The sequence below is a fragment of the Clytia hemisphaerica genome, unplaced genomic scaffold (assembly GCF_902728285.1).
Source record: "Clytia hemisphaerica strain Z4C2 unplaced genomic scaffold, Clytia hemisphaerica genome assembly, whole genome shotgun sequence".
NCBI lineage: Eukaryota > Metazoa > Cnidaria > Hydrozoa > Leptothecata > Clytiidae > Clytia > Clytia hemisphaerica.
Window position 1 is genome coordinate 141,537 of NW_027103773.1, and position 15,604 is coordinate 157,140.

Consider the following 15,604-nt stretch of genomic DNA (forward strand, 5'->3'; position numbering starts at 1 on the left):
TAAGGTAGGCTAGGAACTAATGGAAAAGGTAGACAGTAAAAAAAAAATCGGTATTGATAAAGAAGTTAAATTTTGTCGGAACATCAATTAACGGTGAAAAAGCTTTTTTTGCATAGTGTACATATTGAACGACTAAAGCAACTAGAACGCTTTCCGTTAGATGATGTCACTACCTGCCATTGAGCCCGACGGGAACTATCATTCCTCTCTCTCAGATAGGAGATTGGGCCAAATGATTTATGATAGCCCGAAGAAGGGCTAGATCTTTAAGGGCTTTAATCGAAAAGTGAAGTAAGTTTTGGTAGGATTTCCTACCTAAGAAATCACGCGACAACAGGTAATTTCACTTTTTTGATTAGCTAATTAGCTAATTAGTTTGGTCAGAAAACCGGATCTTAGGATAAACATCGACGATCTACAGGTTTAGCTGAATCGTAAATAGGGGTACTATGAGCTAAGAGGGTACTTTGTTAGTCAAGCATTATCCAAAAGAAAATTTTCTATTTTAATTCTCGATTGGAACTCTTCCATTATAGTAAGGTATAGTCGTGTTTAAAAAGACCCTGACTAAAACATATAATACATTGTATAAAAAATAAAACAATTGCCCTTGTGAAATACAGTGCTTTAGCTAAAGAATAAACCCCTAAAAAACCCTTCTATATCTACATTTGACAGTGGTCCTTGATTCAGGTCATTTTAAAATAAAAATCGCTGATAAGATAAGAGTAAATTTGTAGTAAAAATTTGACTTTTACAATATATACACTTAAGTGAAGAAATTCTAAAAAATCCACACCATTCATTAAGAAACTTCCGATCATTGAAAATGCATATAGAAAAAATAATCTTTAGAAAATAGTTTACATTTTTAATTGGTAGAAATGAGTGTCACGAAGATTTACAAAGTTTTCTCGACTATCTACATTTATGCACAGCTTTCGAATCCGATTCATTCACGGTTTCAACCGGTGGATTCCTCTTTATCGACTGAGATCTGATTTCCTTTGTCTGGAGGACCTTTAAGAAATTCTGGAAGTTTTAAATCAGCTGGAAGTAAGCCTCGCTGATCGTCAAATCTGTCATCGTTTGAACGTTGCAATGCTTCCATCAAGGCTGATTCATAAAATTCAAAATTTAAAATATTAACCGCTCGAACTAATTATGTGTTTTGAACGGTGAAAAAGAATGCGGCTATTATATTTGCTATTATATTTTCTATTTATATTTTATATTTTTTTCCCAACTCTTACTAATCAGGTAGTTAACAAAAGAATGACACATTAAGATTTTCATGTTTTGCACAAAATTCCTGATCTGAAAAGCTGAAAATCTTTTATTGTCTTCAAATCTTTATCAAAGATGATAAACTTTCCAAAAAATTAATGTAAATTGTTTCAGATTCAGGGGCGCTAGCTAAAAAAATTGTGATCGAGACTTTCGGGATGATTATAAGAAAACAGTGTTTCGGCGCTTTCTCGTCAAACTTTTGGCATCTTGAGAACACTTTCTTGGGAATGATTTCTTACCAAAAGCATCTTTCTCTGCTTGTTTTCCCTTGCTGGTAAACATCTGTTTGACTTCATTACCGATGGTTCGCGTTACTTGCTGGTTTTTCTCATCTCTGTTCAAACTACTGGAACGTAAACGTCGAAGTGATGCTCGCGAGTCGAATGTTTTGTTGACCGTTCCCTCCGGCACTTCTTTTTCTGAAAGCACAAAAACAAAGAACTTTTAAATCACAAACATTTTCCAATTCCAAATTTTCTAATTTTTAGTAGATTTACAGAAGAATGTTGGTGTTGTCTTCAAGGTCATTTACGATAAGTGTGTGGTAATCCCTTCTTGCAATGTTTTATTGTCTCGATTCTCTTAAACAATACACCTTGAAAAGATAATAGCTAGAGCCTAACTTCATTTAAAACATATCGCAAAAGATTAAACCGTCGTTTTGCACAAGATTCAACTGCTCCCACTAAAATTCCACTGTCACTTTTCTAGCAGAAAAAGATCAGAACTCCGGGGATTGAAAAATGAGTTTCGGAAAGTTAGATTTTCCTTACCTTTAAACAGTTATCCCAGAAAAAATAGAGGAAAATTCCCGGAAAAAGTCAGTAGAATCTTAGTGCAGAAAGTGGAATCATTTCAAAACGACGTTTCCCTCTTTTTCAAGACATGTACCTGTTTTCTTGTAAATCTTCCTTGCTTGCAATCGTTTACCATCAGCGACGGACACTTTAGAGTCGAGTGGTATCGATGATTTTTCACCAAACTATAAATGAACCAAAATGTTGCATTAGATCTACCAAGGAACTTCACCGTTAAACGGGTTAAAATTACAAATTGAGACGGAAGGAATAAACGGCCTACTCACAAAATGGAAGGAATATTCATTGATATCAAAACCATTTTTCTTCATAATGGGTTCGAGAACTTGGAAGCATGATTTGGTTAGGTTAGATTTGATGCCGACAGATCGTCCATTCGGTAGCTCGAACCTAAACAAAGAAATGTAGATCATCAAAACATCTATTTATCTATCCATCTTTTTGTAACTATCCTCCTTCTTAAAATAAAAGATCACAGTAGAAACAACTTTCATAAAATAGAGTATGAAGAGATAAGGCGATAAGGGCTAATCGTCTTTCTGCAGTATTCTATTCTGTTCTTAATCAAGGGGGGGGCACGCAGTTACTACAAGATAGTATGTGTAGTAAGAAAACAAGTAAAAAAGTAATAAAAAATATCAAAATCAAAGAAAAACTACCATGTCATGGTGGGACCATTCATACCCTTTACCTTTACCGATGTAAAGGTAAACCTGTAACCCATCCAGCTGGAAACCCCGGGCTGGAAACCCATGCTCTGTAAGTGGTCTAGATAAGGGAGCCGGAGCTATAATTCTATCTATTAATATTAGGCCCAGAATTTTTTTTTTCACTAAGCCATATAGGGGACAGGCGGGCAGGCGTATTTTAATTGACCGGGCGTACGTCTTACCAAAAGAGACGCGCTGCGCGCGCAAAAAGGCACCACCCAAAACAGCAGTTACTATACCTTGTAGTAACTGTTTGAGGCTACTTGGAAAAAGACACCAACCTAAACAGCAGCACTGTGTAGTAACTGTTTTCAAAATTTTTAAACAGTACCCACCACGGTAGTAAGTGTCATACTGTCTTGTAGTAACTGCGTGTCCCCCGGTCTTAATGGCTGCAAAAAAGAAATTTCTAGTCGTGACCTTTTTGATCTGAAAAGTCCACTTGGGGAGTTGATCCAAATTCAGAGCATTATGAATGACTTATTTTCAATAGGGCCATTTTAATCAAGTGGAATCTAGTGGATAAGAATGATAAAGTACCTGAATAAGGTTCGTTTCTCAAAGAAGATGACATTTTCTTTCAAGCAAGATACTTCTTCGTCTAGTCCAACAACCTGGAAAGTAAAATGAAACAATATTTCTACTATTGCGAAGAATGATGTGTTTAAATGATTTAGAAGACCGACTTTCTGTCTTTCCCCTGTTCACTATAAGCTCATCAACGTCAAAAGAAGACATTACGTACTCTCGATATCATCTTTCTAACTACATCGCTTCGTACACTTCAACGTGTGATTATAAAAGCTACAATAATTCTGAGTAACGGGCATAAAAAGGCATAAAAAGATATTGCAAGAAAAGGTACCTTTCTAGGACAACCAACAGTAACATCATAAGACGACAATAAAATCTTCTTCGAACGGCAAAGGTCACCCAAACAATCTTTTAATGTGGATCCTTCTTCCACTGAAATGATGGTCGACGTTCCATCGGGGAAAATGACGCGTAAGAATTTATTTTTGCCGTGCAGTCCATCCCATAACTAATAACAAAATTGTAAACGGTGCTCGATAAAGCATACAGCAGACAAGGTGTGGTTGAAAAAAAGTACAACGTTAAAAGTAGCCGATGGAGCTGCTAGATTTATGGCTTGCCTGTAGCCGTAGGGTATGGTTTAACGTAAAGTTATTCTTCGGTTTGCCCAATTCAAGGGAAGTAAGATCAATCTACTGCGAGTTTCACCAGGTTTCACACCGACTAAGTGCAAGCAATCCCTTAAGCATTCAACATAAAAATATATTTTCCTTTACATATCGGCTACCTGTGGTTTTTGTGCATCGAAGCAATCATCCAGAACATCCGACTTGGCAAATTGTTTATCTGAAAGAACGCATATGTAAAAGCAGATTGAGGATCGATACATTATTGTTGTATGAAACATTTCATTGGACAGGACATTGAGACTGTGATGAAAACTCACCTTTGCTGAAAATATTTAATTGGTTGCGGTCCTTCACGTTGTAGTCTTTCCATGTTATCTGCAGAAAGTAGAGAAATTAAATTCAAAATGATAGTTGATATAGTCTATGTCCCTTGTGTACATTCTTTTTGTTACTACCATGTGGTATTATAATTTGTGATAATAATCTTTAGTTTACTTTGGTTGGCACTTTTTGCTTCATTGTTTATCAAATATGCAGAATTATGGATACCAATACCAATAATCACTGACAAATGACTTATGTGGTTCGAACCGGTTTCGGGGTATCTTTTTTCCTAAATATATTGTAAGCTCCTCTGTACATTAGCGATATTTAGCTGTGTCTCACTTACCTTGTTTTTCTCCTGCTCCAACAACTCTTTGTACTTGTCCGACTTCAAGAACCGTTTGTAGCTGTCGAATTTCATCAGTTGAAAGACCTGAAGTGCAAAACAAATTCATTGAATTATAACTTGCACCATACATCGCGGTTTCTTTTTTTCTAGTGTCAGTATAAATTAAAAGAGCCTTTCAAAAATATTTCTTATCGTTGAGGATGGATTACAATGGATCCTCACTTTCTAGGGACTGAATCATGCTCTTTAGGATCAAACCAAACAAATTGTTGAGAGAAAAATAATGTATCGAACCTGCTCTTGAGGCTGGTCAAACATGCTCCTGTTTGGTTCATCCAAGTATTTTTCCAAATTCTCCACTACACTTTGATTCACATTGACCAGGCTTGGTGCATCGCGAGATAGGAAAGTAGTGTATATCGACCGCGCACTTTCTACCATCTATAAATAGAGACAAAGTACAAATGAGCAAATGACCAGGACATATATTATTCGAATTGACTTATTAACAACTTGACCAATTATTCCGCTTCTATCTTCCATCTAGTACAAAGATAGGTTTATTTAAATTCAAGTTGAAAGGCAAGTAGAGAAAAAATACCAAAAATCCAAAAGTATTGTATATACAGATTTAGAATTGCATTTCCCCCTTGAAGGTTATTATGAAAAGTAAATTACTTGGGCTTGACGTTGAAAGTTGAATGTCTTGAAATGGTTACAAGCTTTCCAAAATTGTATGTTTTCTTCACTGAATTCTTTCTTCAGAAATTCCTGTGAACAGAAATAAATGGGATAATACAATACAATTAGGAAAATGAATACAAAGCATCCCTTCATACAATTATGTTCTCCAAATTTTAATGAAGGTAAAATTTGAAGACAAGCAGAGAGCCTAATGGTTTTTCATTGAAACAGTTAATAAACTTAATAAATTCAGGGAATGAAGTTTTTCGTCAAACTTGGTCAAAGGGAAAAAATGTTGCAGACAATCCAAATAATCTTATCTTAAATGAAAATCTAAAAAACTACATTTTCAGGCTAAATTAAACAAAAATTGATCATAATCCCACGATGGGTTATTTTTTCTTATTTGGCGCGCCTTCAAAGAGAGAAATTAATCGTTAATTGTAACCTGTAAAGAACAATTAATCGTTAATCACAATCTTAAAGGGGCGCCAATTTCTTCTAAATTGAATTTTTTAATATTTTTCACATCGTTCTTTCATCGAACGTGTTGTGATTTCATTCGAATGAATACTTTGTGAGAAAAGAACAATAAAAACAAAATAAAAAGATAAATACACAGAGAGAAGAGAAAAATAAAGCTTTCAGCGTAATTTCCTTTCATTGTTTTCATGAGGCTTTCATGATACTAAAAAAGAGTTCTGAAAATCATTGTTCGATTAGCTCGTAATCACATGATAACTCGCTCAATTATTTCCGAATTGCAATCGTACACTATGTAATCAAATATGTATTCAAACAAGTGCAATAAATGTTACTGAAGTTTAAACGGCTAGTGCAAAAGAAGGAAGGTGTATATACCGTGAAATATTCCATGCCAATCAGATCATCCACCAGATTGTCGAACGAATCACCCCATTCTTTGACCGGATTCTCTTTCAGTGGCTTTTCTTCCAAATGCTCCTCATTTGCGTTATCCAGGAAAACTAAACAAAAAAAAATTTATAAAATCAAAGAATTTACCTTTACAATTTTGATGAAAGTAATCATAAAAGTTTCAATTCATACCCCCCCCCCCTCAAATGATTACCTCCCCTCGGTTGACAGGTTCAGGATTCACTTTATTTTAGATTTTTTAAAGTCAAAACCCTGCTTTTATTCAATTAAATAGCGTTTTATGACGTTAAACGGCTAGCCGGGAGAATGGGCACAAAAGAAACACAAGATAATAAATCAATATTCAACAGAATACAAAACTTGACTACTTCAGAAAGTTTGTGCGAAAAAACAAGCACCTTCATCACTGTCATTAGAAATGGAGTGGACAGACTTGTTGCTTTTATTCTCTACCGAAACATCATCGTTGAATTTTTGAATTGTGCTTGTGCTAGAGAAAGATCTGTGGTAATGCACATTCTCTGCATACTTGATTTCTGCACGGATTTCTTTCAAAAGTTTTTCAACTTCTTGCAACAAAGTGATTTCGTCAAATAAAGCCATGTGAAAGCCTTCTCATGAAACCTTTCATTCACAAAAACAATCTCTTCACTCAACTCTTCTCTCATGGCACAACTCAACACAACGCGAGCAGGAAACCTGGCCTTCTCTGTCCGTATATAGCTAGTGTACTCGGCACTAAAGAGAAAACGGGAAAATATAGAATGACAGAAAGGCCAGGAAATATTGAAGATGCCAATTTTGTCCGCAGAATCTGATTGGCTGTTAAAATGTCTACATAATTATCGTTCAAAGTTGGCGCTCGCTTCGTTTTGTTTTGATTAGAAGAAAATGGTAGAGTAGCAGTGTCTTAAAATATTTCAACAACAACACAACAACTGGCATGTCTTGCACTATTTTATGCTTTATGACTGCTTGGATATTTCAATTTTGTTTCAAAAACTAAATCTCGTTATCGATAATAACAATAAAAAGGATTATTATTAACTGTGCTGTGTGGTTGCTGGTGGATTGGGGGGAGTTGTTGTTGTTTGTAGAAGAAACTGATGTGGCAGCCAGAATATTATAAATGATCAATCACATCAATCGATTCAATCAATCAAATTTATTTGTGCTACAAGCAAATACCTGCATATCAATCACATCAATCGATCCAATCAATCAAATTTATTTGTGCTACAAGCAAATACCTGCATATCAATCACATCAATCGATCCAATCAATCAAATTTTTGTGCTACAAAGCAAATACCAATATCAATCACATCAATCGATCCAATCAATCAATAAATGGCCAATGCAAATTTCATCGCAAATGCTGTCAGAAAGTCACTGTCCCAAATTGATGAAAGTTTTACCATCAGACCGAAGCAGCTTGAAGCAATTATAAACATTGTGAATGGACATGACACATTGGCTATTTTACCAACATCTTATGGAAAAAGCCTAATTTTTCGTTTGATTCCCTCTGTGTGTAAGCAATTGAGAGGGCATACTAACCAAGCAATAGTTGCAGTTATTGCTCCTCTGGAATCAATAATTAAAGACCAAATTGATTCAGCAAATAAACTCTTCATGCCACTCGGAATTAGAGCATGCCAAATTGATAGTGCCAACTTAAACGCTGTTAAGGATGAGGGTTTCAACATTCTTATTGGCACACCAGAGGCTTGGTTAGAGTCTGATGCTAAAGAGCTTTTGTCATTGTCTTATTTTCAAAAACACTTAAAATGCTTAGTGGTTGACGAGGCACATCTTGTATCCTGGGGTCACAGTGATAATTCTAATGAACAACCTTTTCGAGAAGCCTTTGGAAGAATTGGTGAGCTTCGAAGTTTTTTGTGTGAGCATGTTCCTATCCTCTGTTTAAGCGCAACTGTTGATCAAAACAACTTTGATTTAATCAGTGGCTCTTGTGGTGTATCAAAAAAAGGCTTTCGTACCGTGTTTTCCTGTAGTGATCGTCCAAATATCAAGCTGTCTATATTTCACTGTGAAGAGAAGTCAGTATATTGTTTTCAGTGGGTTATCAACTTAATTAAAAACAATGGTATAGACTGTCCCAAAATTTTGATATTTTGTCGCACCCAGATTTTATGTGGATGGCTTTATGACCAGTTTTTTATTATGTTCTCTTGGTAGTTCTGAGAAGTTTCTTGGTTTGTACCATGCTAATTCTTGGCCGCACAAAAAGGATAGTTATTTGAAATCTTTAACATCTAGCGACGAAGGAGATCACCGAGTCATTATATGTAGCAGCGCCCTTGGCTGTGGAGTTGATTGTCAAGACGTTAAATTTGTTCTTCATTTTGGTCCTCCACATAACCTTGTTGATTATGTCCAACAAATTGGTCGTGCAGGTCGTTCAAATGCACCTGATTGTCATGCAGCTTTATATAACTTTCCCCAATCCACCAAAATTGCTGCTGATGATGTCCGAAATTACATGGATCACACAGGATGTCTAAGGAAAAAACTGTTTAATCCTTTTAGTGAAAAAGATACAGAGATCTCTTCCATTCAGCCAGCACATGTTTGCTGCAGTAACTGTGCACAAGATTGTAATTGCGGAGAGGAGACCTGTAAGCAAACTTACTTTGACGTAACATCAGATGAAAATAAACCGTTGAAGGTTAGAAACATTACTGATGAAGACTGTGTTGCTATCCAGTCAAGTTTAGCCGCCCTTCATGAAAAGATCATCCAGTCCTCCAGCATGTTCGTTCCCTCTGGTATCATCTCTGGATTGACTAATGAAATTATTTTTGAAGTTGTGCGCCACCTCAAATTCATCGATTCTCTGCTGACTATATTACCAATAACCTACCTGTTGTTTCTGAAACTTTGGCAAAGAATATCTTTGACATTATTCTTAATCATTTTGAAAATACACCCTTGCCTGCATATGAACCAAAAACTAATCCAAATTTGAAAAAAGGGGAGCCACAATACGAGTTTGGAGATTTTGAATTTGACAGTGATTTTTCACTTGAGGAAGATTCTGGGGGATTTGAAGATTAGTTAAATTGAAAATATAATTATAGCTTTTAAAATAAATATTGGAGAATTTTGTGGGGGAAGGCTTCTGTAAAGAATTTGAAAAAGGATTGACTAAATTGCCCAGAGTTATTTAATCTTCAACAACTTGGAATCTTCTTGGATATAATTTGTTATAAAGCCATGTTTTGTTCTAATTTGAATATGTTTTTATTTTTCTTTATCATTTTAAAGTACACTTTAGCTTTATCAAAATCCTGTGTAAGAATCCAGAAAGATCCAGAAAGTAGTTTGAATCATATATAAGTAATTTGCAAATATAATTTGTATGAAAATATCTTCATATTAGTATTCTAAAAAAGGGGGGTTATTCAAATGCAACAAAATAACAAACATTTTAAACTAAAAATTCTAGTAAATACCAACATAAATATACAAAAACAAAAATTCGAAGATAAAAATCTATAAATATTAAAAAACAAGAATTTAATTTATTTTAAAGATAACAGTTTATAAAACTTGATATAAATATGTGTTAAAATGTCTATAAATAATGTTTATTTCTCAATATCAAAATGAATGTCAGTGTTTTTTTTGTTTTGGATTTCAAGGCGCTTTTTGAATTCTCTGCTTTTTTCTTTTGTCCACTCAAGCAGCTTTGTCGTGTCTTGTTTGGTCAAGAGGGTATCATCAAAATATTCAAACGACTCGTATGACTTGTAGGTTTCGTCGTTAACAAACGGATTTTGGTTTTTCATTTCGTGGGCAAGCTTTTTGACCGTGTCACTGTAGTCGCGTTTTTGTTTTCCTGTGGAAGATTTTTTGATGTCCAAATTTTGCTCTGTTTTGATCACCAGTTCACGAATGTTATTCATTGCCTCGGAAATTCTCTTGGCATTTTTTTCATTGAGGTTACTTCTTAATGTCTTTAGTTGCTCTTTCAAGAAGTTGTTGAGATGTTCGAGATGGAGGTCCATCGGTTTGTTTTTACCTGGTAGGCCGTGGATGTTGATGAATCTATCAAAGATAAATTCGTGTGATTCGTATGGTCTATATTTCAAGTGGCACAATAGCTTCATGATGGAAAACGAGTATTTGTGATGTCGGAAGGTCTTGAAATATAGTAATGCCATACGATAACATTCGATGGTTCTCAACCCATCACCCTCTCTGTGTGCATCGTTTATGTTTCTCAAAAGAAGATTCAAGGTGAGAAGGGCTTTATGGTACGATAGACGAAAGTTGCAACCATCATATCTGTATTGAGAATAAAAAGATGATAAATAATGAGTTGAATTTGATATTCAACATAAACAAGTTGGTGGTAGTGAAATTAAATCACAAATCACAAAATTGAAATAGGCTCTATCATCATATTCGAAAATGAATGAATCAATTTATCAGAACTTTACTTTAGTGTTTTCAAATCATAAATCTAAATATTTATAATATCAATACCTGTTAAATGAATGAGTTTTCATCTCGTGCACGTGACGATCTTTTAAGTTGGCAAATAAATTTGGGCATTCTTTGCAAGGGTATACAATGAACTTCGGGATTTTTTGTTCAGATTTCTTGTATTTACCCAAAGGTGTCTGGAGTTTTTCAGGATACTTTGTTGTATATCTAATAAATAAATTGTTAAAAAAGTAAGTTTCTATTGATTAGGTCAAGTTTTTCATTTATGAAAAAAAATATATTTTCAAATTATCTTTGTCAAGAAATTTAGCCGACCTTGGGAAAACAAAAAGTACTTTGAATTAAGCTCAACTGCATTTCAATTTTTAGACTGCTGTAAACCTGATCTCAAATTAAAAAAAATAAATTTATGAAGCACTTTATCTTACTTTTGGAGAATTTCTTCAATTTGACCATAGAACCATTCGAATTTTTCTTTGGAACTTTCTGAGTTTCTGATTTTTTCTGGAACAGGATCGTCTAAAAAATAATTTTTTCAGTAGCTATAGTATAAAATTTTTTTTATTTTTTTGGAAAGCTTGGAAAACATTAATGTTTGGTGCAAAATGTACGAGGAATGTGTGTTTTTATGCAGTTTAGTTTTATCTAACAAGTAAAAAGGTTAAAAATGAAAATTTAAATTCAATTCTATGATAATGTTTATCTGATAATTGCACCAAGCACTGAAATTAACTTTGATATTTAAAGAGATTTTGTTATTCTAGTTTACTTTTAGGTTAGCATGTTTTAATTCGCATTTTAAAACTAATTTGATATAATTCTGTGAATACTTTTTAAAATTAATTATTTTACCTTCAATCTGCGTCATCGAAAAGTGTGCCATAGTAGAAGCTATAACTTGAGTGTCTAACTCCATGTCACTGTAGTCTTTGTAGGCGTTGTATTCTTTAGCAGGTCCTTTCTTTGCGTTGGATGTTTGAGCGACGTTCATCGACCAAGCAGGAGTCATGGTTTCTTTAGGTGATGACTCTTTACCAAATTGTTTGAATTTAAGCTAAAATGATTATATTGTAAATTTAGATTCAATATCTCAATATATATGTTTTTATGTTTATACTTAATCCGCATCTTTCAATTCATTTTATGAAATTGAAAAGTTGCATACTAAATTTCTAGTGCAAAGGAAAGAAACTCTCAGAGTTCTTACTATATATAGCAATCTTTTTGTATGCCATCCTTCGAAGGTTGGTTGCAGTCCCTGAAGTTTTTCATATTTTGTTGAGCCATCAAGGAAACCCCTCTGAGCATTGGATGCCCTTTCTTCTGTAAGCTGGTCTCCTCCAAATACGATAGACCGAATCACCTAGAAATATGAAAAAAAGTATCAATTTTTAATATGTTCTTATTCTTACTGTATGATTAGCATATCGTAGATTTTTATCTTATATCATTGATAATCTCACAAAGTGATTTTAATACCTCAACAGTGTCATCCTCGAGTTTTGTTTTCGGAACATAACGATTTGTAAGCTCTTTTAGAATGTCGACCATTTCTCCAGTTTTGTTTTCTGCTTTGAACAATAAGCCAAGTGGTACCTTTAAGAAAATAAAATGACAGATTATTATTTTTTAGAAATATTTATTTTATGAAATAGAAATACCTTGCAATTCAGTATGCTTTAGAATTTTTGAGAAATTTTTAAAACATTTTCTTTTCGTCGACTTACGATCTCCGATTTCTTTGCCATTTCCTCTGAGTATGGATGCTTGATGTGACCACAAACGTTTTTTGAAAACATTTTAAAAGCCGGAAAGTGCGTGACCAATATCCTTGCAACCAATATCTTGTTTGTTTCATAGATTGTTTCGAAAGTGTGAGCGTCAGGAAGTAGATCACGTTGTTCAAAATTAGCTTCTTGGATTACCTCCTCTGAATGAAAGAAACAAATGAAGTTGATAATTCAATGGGAAAGTTTCATTTACTAAACTAGAAGGTCCCCCCCTCTTAGTGCCTTTTTGTAAATTTCTCCAACAAAATCACCTTTAGGTGTTGTTCTGCTTTTTACAGCCATCGAATGTAACCAATGAATTGATTTGTTGTGGTTTTTAATGTCTTGAAATCTTGCATGTTGCTCAAAATCGAGGTTGTCACTGACAATCTAAATAGTAATATTTTGTTTATATTTTTAGATGTAGTATGATTTTCATTTACCAAAGATTTTTGTTATTGTATAATAAAAAGAGAAATTTTATCTGTAATGCCATCAAAGACACAACATTCTATAAAATGTTTCATTAAAATCAATTTTCGTTAGTCCTAGATTTTATTTCTCTAAAAATAAATTTTTCGACAGATGAAAATACCGAATAATCGTCTGGGCGTCCATGTTCTTGTCTGTATGTTTTAACATCATCCGGATTCGCTGGATCTAATCCTGCCAATTTCATTTGACTGTATTCGTATTCCCACGACGCCTTCCACCGTTTCGCCTCCCTATCATAGTCGTCTCCCATTTCTCGGTTCCTTTTCAATGCCGTGTTGTACGAGTTGCTAACGCCAAGTTTGTTGGTCCATGAGAAACCCCTTTTCTTCATACCTCCAGCAACTAAAAGTTGGTCGTTACGTGAAGCAACGATACAACCTCGTTTTGAATATCTAAAAAGAGTAAAGGTCCCTCAGCTCTCTTCTTTTGCTTTCAGAAGTGATATTTAGAAGGTCCTAATATTCGAAGCTTTGAATAAATAACCGATTTGGGAGAGAAAGTCAATTAAGAAAAGTACTATATAGCGATGAACCTAATAGGAGCCTCCTAATACCCTGACAACCACAGTAATTAGGCAACTAAATTTTTTAGAAAAAATCAAAAATAACACGGGAACGTTAAATTGCCAAATTATAAAGTTACCGTGTTTTAAAAATTGACCCATAAATAGACGTTCGGCATGGTTTAGTTTGCTCTTTGTCATCGACCAGAATTCCGAGGCTTCCTTTGATGCATGCAGCTAATGTAGGACACTTTTCTTCGACTTTATCACAAAAGATCTTATCGTTGAATTGTAAAATATTTTCTTTGCTTGTGTCTGTCAAGAGTGTGTCGTTCTCCAATTTACGAGCCTCTTCAAAGCACGAAAACGTCAAGGACTTTAGATTGATCTGAATTGTACAACAATGATTAATTTTAAATTTTCAACTTTTCCCTCTCTATGATCTCTATTAATCGTTTGAACCTTCAAACTCTTTCCTCGTGACAAAAAACGCATGTTCTTTCTTTTCATATAATTTTTATAAAAAATTCTCCCACTCACGTCCCAGGGGAAGGGGTTGGCTATGTGTCCGGGGGTGACAAGGAATAAAGGAAATCAACCCATTTCCAGGGATAAATTTACAATCCCAGGAGTAAATTTGAGGTGTCTGGGGGTAAATTAAGATGTCCGGGGATCAAATTAGTTTTCCAGGGGTAAAATAAAACTACTGTCCGGGATCGAAAATGCAAAATGTCTGGGAGTAAGTATCAGAAAAGGCTTACACCCTCCAGCCCCCCCCCTTCACAATATTTTGAAAATTGATCTAAAATCAGTGAAATTATTATTTACCTGGTCATCAAAACCATGTAATTCATTATCATTGTTGGTGTTTGGTTCAGCGTTCCACTCACGTAGAGTATTTTTGGCTTTCTCCAATACTGGAATTTTTCGAAAACATGCTCTACAAATTGTTTCGGCTTTGTTGGTGCCTTGTTCTAGTTCGATTCCAGTCACATTAAAAATCCTAGTTTTTAAATTTTCATTCTCGTCTGATTTTCTTTTATAAATATTATGTCTCGCAGCTCTACTCGTTTCAGTGTCTTTGTAAGGTTCCTTACATAATCTACAAAACGACATGATTATTATTTAAAAATTTTCTTTTTCTTCCCATCTTCTTTACTTTCCAAAAAAAATTTCTACTTTCACTTTCATTTTTGCAATTTTTTTTCGCGCGTAAATCAAAGACTATTTTCATCGATAATAATAAACTAATTTCTCAATTATATCAAACCATTTTTGCTTAAAATTACAAAGTCATTAGACAAATAATTTTGCATTTGTTTTATTATTAAGATTTGGGCCAGCTATTACTTAAATAGTCTTAAAAGTCTATAAAGACGACTGCTAGTACCTACTTTGCTCTGTCATCCAGTGGAATTACTGTTAGGGGGGTAACAACATAAACATTTTCCTAAGCTACTCAGAGATCTTTCAATATTTATCACCCCCTGTAATCATTGGTTGCACAGGGAATATGTTAGTAAAAGTAATATTTCTAATTTTTAAACTAAGGGGATAGACCAGGCATTTGTAAACAAGATTAGACGATTGCAAAGTGAAAGTGATGGGGGGACAAGATAAAATGGCTGTTGATTTATAGCTGGGTGCATCTTGTTTGCTTGTATTTTCTACAAAATCTTGGCCGTTTTCGTCCTCAGAAGAAGTGATCATGAATGTTAAAGTACTTTTGTAGGTAAGTTTCATAAACCTTTGGCATAATCTTTGCGAAATTATCTTTTACTGGCTTAAAAAAAGGTTAAAACACTCTCAATCACCCATTTTTTATACATTTTTTAACTTTTCTTGCCTGTCTTTAATGTTTTCAAGCCTACCATTTTTAAAGGGACACACACTTGCGTAATTTATGACTTAATTATGTCTTTTATTTGCATAAATAAAAAAAGTAGACTAAATATGTGCATATTTATTTTTTTTCTGCTTGAATCTGATTGGCCCATTTTATCAACTGTCATTTGGCACCAAATTCAAAGTGGGCCAAAAATACCATACTCTCAATGATTAGCTTCTGGTTGAGATTTTTTGCTGGGTGGTGTAAGTTTTGATTAGAGAGTATGGATCTCCCGACTAA

General features: G+C 34.3%; 2 protein-coding genes across 2 annotated transcripts; both read right to left on the bottom strand.

Annotated features, from left to right (window-relative positions):
- Nucleotides 1–2,140: 2,140 nt before the first annotated feature.
- LOC136806096 (regulator of G-protein signaling 14-like) lies at nt 2,141–6,921 on the bottom strand. Its single transcript, XM_067062666.1, has 11 exons — nt 6,634–6,921; nt 6,200–6,324; nt 5,333–5,425; nt 4,949–5,095; nt 4,652–4,738; nt 4,299–4,356; nt 4,140–4,198; nt 3,684–3,860; nt 3,359–3,432; nt 2,375–2,498; nt 2,141–2,272 (listed from the first exon to the last, which is right to left on the bottom strand). Exons 1-11 carry the CDS (start codon nt 6,836–6,838, stop codon nt 2,141–2,143), a joined length of 1,281 nt encoding a protein of 426 aa, XP_066918767.1. The 5' UTR covers nt 6,839–6,921.
- A 2,696-nt stretch (nt 6,922–9,617) lies between these two features.
- LOC136806092 (uncharacterized) lies at nt 9,618–15,604 on the bottom strand. The gene is made up of 11 exons (XM_067062662.1): nt 14,305–15,604; nt 13,617–13,864; nt 13,075–13,366; nt 12,752–12,869; nt 12,438–12,640; nt 12,190–12,306; nt 11,918–12,073; nt 11,563–11,764; nt 11,139–11,229; nt 10,750–10,917; nt 9,618–10,548 (listed from the first exon to the last, which is right to left on the bottom strand). Exons 1-11 carry the CDS (start codon nt 14,590–14,592, stop codon nt 9,849–9,851), a joined length of 2,583 nt encoding a protein of 860 aa, XP_066918763.1. The 5' UTR covers nt 14,593–15,604; the 3' UTR covers nt 9,618–9,848.